Source organism: Rhagoletis pomonella, unplaced genomic scaffold (genome assembly GCF_013731165.1).
Source record: "Rhagoletis pomonella isolate Grant_MI unplaced genomic scaffold, Rhpom_1.0 Rhpom_scaffold_00009, whole genome shotgun sequence".
NCBI classification, from domain to species: domain Eukaryota; kingdom Metazoa; phylum Arthropoda; class Insecta; order Diptera; family Tephritidae; genus Rhagoletis; species Rhagoletis pomonella.
The window spans coordinates 39,098,488-39,104,417 of NW_023458563.1; the positions used below are offsets into that span (position 1 = coordinate 39,098,488).

General features: G+C 47.5%; 1 protein-coding gene and 1 long non-coding RNA gene across 3 annotated transcripts in view; one reads left to right on the forward strand and one right to left on the reverse strand.

The window, feature by feature from the left end:
* The first annotated feature begins 1,012 nt into the window (after nucleotides 1-1,012).
* LOC118745779 overlaps nucleotides 1,013-5,930 on the forward strand; it is an 11,409-nt gene continuing 6,491 nt past the window's right edge. Inside the window, exons 1-2 of the long non-coding RNA XR_004993708.1 lie at nucleotides 1,013-1,198; nucleotides 1,273-1,590. This is a non-coding gene — a long non-coding RNA (uncharacterized LOC118745779). The remainder of the gene's footprint in view (nucleotides 1,199-1,272; nucleotides 1,591-5,930) is intronic.
* LOC118745778 (putative nuclease HARBI1) overlaps nucleotides 1,240-5,930 on the reverse strand; it is a 13,121-nt gene continuing 8,430 nt past the window's right edge. For both annotated transcript variants that reach the window (XM_036479446.1, XM_036479445.1), the window contains exon 5: nucleotides 1,240-1,338. In XM_036479446.1, coding sequence (XP_036335339.1) covers nucleotides 1,310-1,338 — 29 coding nt within the window. In that variant the 3' untranslated portion in view covers nucleotides 1,240-1,309. The remainder of the gene's footprint in view (nucleotides 1,339-5,930) is intronic.

Genomic DNA, 5,930 nt, shown 5'->3' on the forward strand with positions numbered 1-5,930 from the left:
CGAGACAGCGCTTATCAAGGCATGTCCCAAGAGGAAAACCAGGGAGGCGTACAAACCTCCCTGGTGGTCCTCCGATCTAAATAAACTTCGCAAAGAATGCAGGAAAGCTTTCAATGCTGCTAAGCGCGACGCCCTAGAGACATGTTGGGCTCAATATAAATCGACACTTAACTTATACAAGAAAGCCATCAGGAAAGCGAGACGCACCTCGTGGAGTGATTTTTGTAGCGGGATAGAGACTACATCCGAAGCCTCTACACTCCGTAAGGTACTCGCAAAATCACCTACAGCACCTAGCTATAACCAAAAAGATGATGGGTCCTGGACTGACTCAAGTTCAGAAACCGTTAAAGTACTCTTGGATAATCACTTCCCAGAAAGCAGCGGTGACACGTTATATGATCCAGAATCAGCAGAGGCTACACCACAGCTCATCAGCGAAATCGTAAGCGACCGGAAAATCTGTTGGGCCATATCTAACTTCAAGCCCTATAAGATGCCAGGACCGGATGGAATATATCTGGCCCAGCTACAACACACCATGGAGCGTACAAGGCCATGGCTAAAGACCATATTCACCAGCTGTCTAAAACTCGGTTACATTCCCGGAGCCTAGACAGAAGCCAAGGTAGTGTTCATAACGAAAGCAGGCAGAGCCTCTCATGCTAAACCTGGCGATTTTATGCCTATCACCCTTTCATCCTTTCTACTTAAGACTCTGGAACGACTCCTGGAGACTTACACCCCTATCGCGAATGTCGGCTGGCAGTAGATAAACGACTATTAAGCGATTATCGATTATCGATGCTATTGCGAGTGTCGCTTAGTCGCTCAATTAGCGACTGTGAATACTTTTTAATCGCTCATCCTTCTATTGCTGTTTTTTAGTCGTTGGAGTTTGCGTTTATAAAATTTACATAAGAAAGTGGTACTATAATGGATAAAAGGTAAGTCAATTGAACTGGAAGTTGTAAAAAATTGTGAAATATACATATGCATGTATGTCACCCCTATTGCGAGTGTCGAACAAGAATAGATAATCGACTACTGAGCGATTATCGATTATCGAACTATTGCGAGTGTCGAATGATCGCTCAGCAAGCGACTGTGAATGCTTTTTAATCGATCATCTTTCTACAGCCATTTTCTAGTCGTTGGAGAGTAAAGTTGATGAAAAAAGAACGAAAATGGATAAAAAGTAAGCAAATTTTAAGAAAATAAATAAAAATATACATAAATAAAAGTAATAAAATAATTATATTAAAATTACAGATCAAAAGTAGTTAGTAACAAAAAGCAACTAGCGCGATTAGTGGAGTTGATGCAAAAAAACAGCGACTTAGGAAAAGGTATCTGCGGAAAAGTTCAAGGAAAGGCAAGTTGGGAGCGGGTAGCTGTAGAGTTGAACAGTTTGGGACCACCAATGCGCTCGTGGGAAAAGTGGTTGAAGGTAAAATACAATTACATATTTGGGGTTTTGTATTGAGTTTACCTCACAAAGAACTCGTTCAAATAAATCAAACAACCGAATAATATTTAAAATGCTTTATAACTTAAAAGATTATTTAGTCTTTTACAAGATAATTACAGGTTAATAGTTTGCGTTGATATATCGGCAAGCACGTCTAAATTCGATGACATCCAGAAAGAAAAAGGGAAGATGAACAATTTTAGTGATGCCAGATTGAGTTTTATTTTACAACTCGGAAATTAGCGCAGGGTTGCACTAATTCGCGAAAGTGAAATTATTGCCACAAAGTTTGCGGAAATACAAATGCCGCCACATTACTCCCCTCCTAGACGAAACTACCGATATCGTAGAGGAAAGTTAACATGCCTTCCAGAACGCGTAGATTTCGTCGATATAGGAGGTGGTGTATTCATTGGCTCGTCTTCCTGAGGAATGTGGCTCGATGTCGGAATAGGTGCTGGTGTATCCGTTGGCTCTACTGATTGGGGAACATGGCTCGAATCTTCGTAGTCGTCGCTGGCTAAGAACGCAGGCTTTAGCCGATCGATGCTTATGTTGCTGCATCGCCCTCGTATCAAAAGTTTAAAAAACTTAGGCGATCTCTTAACAACGGGGTAAGGCCCGTCGTAAGGATGTGTCAGTGAAGGACGAATTGAGTCGTTTCGCACGAAGACATGAGATGCAGAATGCAATGCTGGTGACACGAAAACTTTAGGCGTCGTATGATGTGCGGTTTTTGTAGGGCGAAGTTTCTGCATTAGCGACCGGAACTGAGATACCATCTCCTGTGTTACTGCTCTCGCCTTTGTTGACTGAAAAAATTCGCCTGGGAGTCGTAGCGTTGAACCATAAACGAGCGTAGCAGGGCTGGCGTGAATGTCGGGTTTGTAAGCTGCACGAAGACCGAGGAGGATCGTTGGCAAATGATGTACCCACTTGTTCGGGTCGTGGCACATGACAGCAGCTTTAAAACTTCGGTGCCACCTTTCTAAAATGCCGTTTGCCTGTGGGTGGTAAGGGGTTGTTCGGAGGTGAACAGTGCCAATCGTGTTCAACAACTCGGCGAATAGGGCGGAGTCGAATTGTCGGCCCTGGTCTGACGTAATTCGTGTTGGAACGCCAAATCGCGAAATCCAATGAGATAAAAGCGCTTTGGCAACGGATTCGGCGGACATATCAGGCATCGGCGCTGCCTCTGGCCAGCGGGTGAACCGGTCGATCATTGTTAGGCAATAGCGCTGTCCTTCGCATAGCGGGAACGGGCCAACAATATCGATATGAATGTGCGCAAAACGTTGGGTTGGCGGTTCGTAGGTCGCTGGAGCAGATGCAGTGTGTCGGTGGACTTTTGACCGTTGGCATTCCTGACAGTTCCGCACGAATTTTGCTGTCTCCCTCTTCATTCCGGGCCAAACAAACCTTTGCGTCATGAGGTTGACTGTTGCACGAACGCCTGGATGCGACAAACCGTGAATCTTTGCTAGCAGTAATCTGCGAAACTCATGGGGTATGTACGGCCGAATGTTCGAGGTTGAAGTATCGCATACTAGTTTCGCCATACTGTTGGGGATATCAAAATACTTTAGTAAAAGTGAATTACTTCGCGTACCTGATTCGCTTAGGAGTGCTTGTAGATGAGTGTCAGCTTGCTGCGCGGCTGCGACCTTAACGTAGTCAATAATTTGTTCGATTGCTTGCATTCGAGAGAGCAGGTCTGCTGTGGAATTTTCTGCACCGGGTACGTGTCGAATATCGGTCGTGAATTGGCCGATGAAATCCAACTGCCTTACACGACGGGGTGAAGCTTTTTCTAGCTTTTGGCGAAAGGCGTATACTAGCGGGCGATGGTCGGTGACAACATGGCATTTTCGGCCCTCGACCATGTACCGAAAGTGACATACGCCTTGGTATGCCGCGGTCAGCTCACGGTCGTACGTACTATATTTACGTTGCGCGCTGGTCAGCTTCTTCGAATAAAAGCCGAGTGGCTGAAGTTCTCCACCTTGGAGTTGGTGCAATGCGGCTCCGACAGCGGGGTCCGAAGCGTCGACGTATAAGGCTAACTCAGCGCCGGGTGACGGATGCACGAGTAATGTTGCTTTCGCCAGTTCTGATTTGCAACGGTCGAAGGCGTCTTCGGCTTCACTGTTCCACACGACAATTGTACGGTCGTTCTTCTTATTGCCCGTAATTAGCTGTTGAAGGTGTGACTGGTACTCGATAGCGTTCGGTAGGAATTTTCGGTAGAAGTTTACCATGGCGATGAAGCTCTTCAGTTCTTTTGCTACTGTGGGCTTCGGAAAATCGCGAATCGCTGCTATCCTCTCAGGTAGAGGACGTATGCCTCTAGCGTCGACCAGGTGCCCCAAAAACTTCAACTCGCTCTTAGCAAACTCGCATTTGGAAACGTTTATTGCCAGATTATTGTCCCGGAGGCGCTTGAAAACTTCGCGTAAATCTTGCTTGTGCTGCTCGACCGACGGCGAAGCGATACAAATATCATCGATATAGGGAAACGTATGATCTAGGCCCCGCAAAACTTCATTTATGAGCCTTTGAAATGTCTGCGCAGCGTTGCAGAGACCGAAGGTCATAAACCTAAACTCGAACATCCCGAATGGCGTCGTGATTGCCGTTTTAGCTATATCATCCTCGTGGATGGGTACTTGGTGGAACGCACGTTGGAGGTCGATTTTTGAAAACACTGTCTTGCCTTGTAAATTCGCCGTGAAGTCGGTTAGATACGGCAAGGGGTATCGGTCAGGCAACGTTTGCGCATTGAGTGCGCGGTAGTCCCCGCATGGCCTCCAGGTGCCATCGCTTTTCGTCACCATATGCAACGGGCTTGACCAGTTGCTGCTGGACGGTCGACATATGCCCGCCTTAAGTAAAAAGTTGAACTCGTTACGTGCAGCTGTCAGTTTCTCGGGCGCAAGACGTCGTGGTCTAGAAAACACTGGCTGGCCCGTTGTTAAAATGCGGTGGACGACCGTCGATTTTGTCAGGGAACCATGAGGCGCCAGCTTCGTGATCTCCGAAAACTCGGACAACAGATCGGCGAACGGGTCGGTGGAGTCGAATGTTTTGATTTGGGTTGCCTTGCATAGCGTTGGCGCAGTCAAAGATGATCGAAGTTTCGTGAGGTTGTCGATTATTCGGTTACGACGCAAGTCGATAAGCAAATCGTAAAAGCGAATAAAGTCCGCGCCGATTATCGGGGTTGTGACATCGGCAACTATGAAGGACCACGAGAAATCCCGCCGAAGGCCCAAGTCCAAGTTGATTCGTTTCTCTCCGACGACTTTGATGGCGGAACCATTGGCAGCGTAGAGTTTTGTTGCGGTTGGTCGAATGTCATAGGGCTTTGCAGTGATGGGTAGCACCGACACGTCGGCACCAGTGTCGACGAGAAACGTTTTGCCTGTATGTCGTTCGTGCACCTGCAAACGAAGTACTTTGCGCTCTGTGACGGGATCCTCGTTGCAATCCGCCACGCGCTTCAACAGTCATGATGGTTCGGACGATACCGCTCGAAGAGCGCGTTTGCTCTGGCGGCAAGGACTGCGGCATTTCTTAGCATCTCGGCCGTATTTTAGATGATACCAACAGTCCCGGGCTGAAGATGATTCTCGCGATGATGTAACCCCTTTAGAGCTGTCGCGAGCGTTTGAATTCTGTCGTATGTTTGTTCGCCTACGACTTTGCGAGCGTGAGCGAGTTGTGAGCTTGTCGAATTTTTTGCCAAGTTCCATAACAACAGCGCGTAATTCATGAATCTCGCTGGAGAGTGTTGACTTAACGCGATTGAGCTGCTGAGGTGCGATGGCGTCTATTATGGTGTCGGCTATCTTCGTGTACTCCGCGGCTGAGCCAGACGAAGCTGCTACTACTGGCTGCGCGAACTCTGGTAAACGCTTAATCCAGAGGCTTTTGAGAGCAGCATCACCAAGAGTATTGCCTGCGACGCGCCTCATCTCGAAGAAAAGCTCGGACGGCTTCTTGTCGCCAAGAGGTAGCTCCGAGAGTACCCGGTTGAGTCGCCGCTGTTCGCTATCGGCAAAATGCTCGATTATTTTTTGCTTAACGTAGTCGAATCTGTCGTTTTGTGGGAGCGCTGCAATGACGTCGCCCAGTTGACTTAGCACGTTTGGGTCGAGAGCTGCTAACACTGTTGCCGTTTTCTGCTTATCAGCCGTAATGCCCGAAGCGGTGAACCAAAATTCCATAGAGGTAAACCAGGCCTCTATGTTGGTGCTTGCCATCGGTGGTATTGGAAGTCTGGCATATACTACGGCAGTGGAGTTAGGCGGTGCCATTGTTTCTTCAGGTTTAGGCGAAGGAGTTTGAGATGCTCCTGGTGGCAAAACGTTGTCCACCATGTTACTCTTACCTCAAAATGGCTGCTTGTGTGCACGTGCTTGCCGATATATCAACGCAAACTATTAACCTGTAATTATCT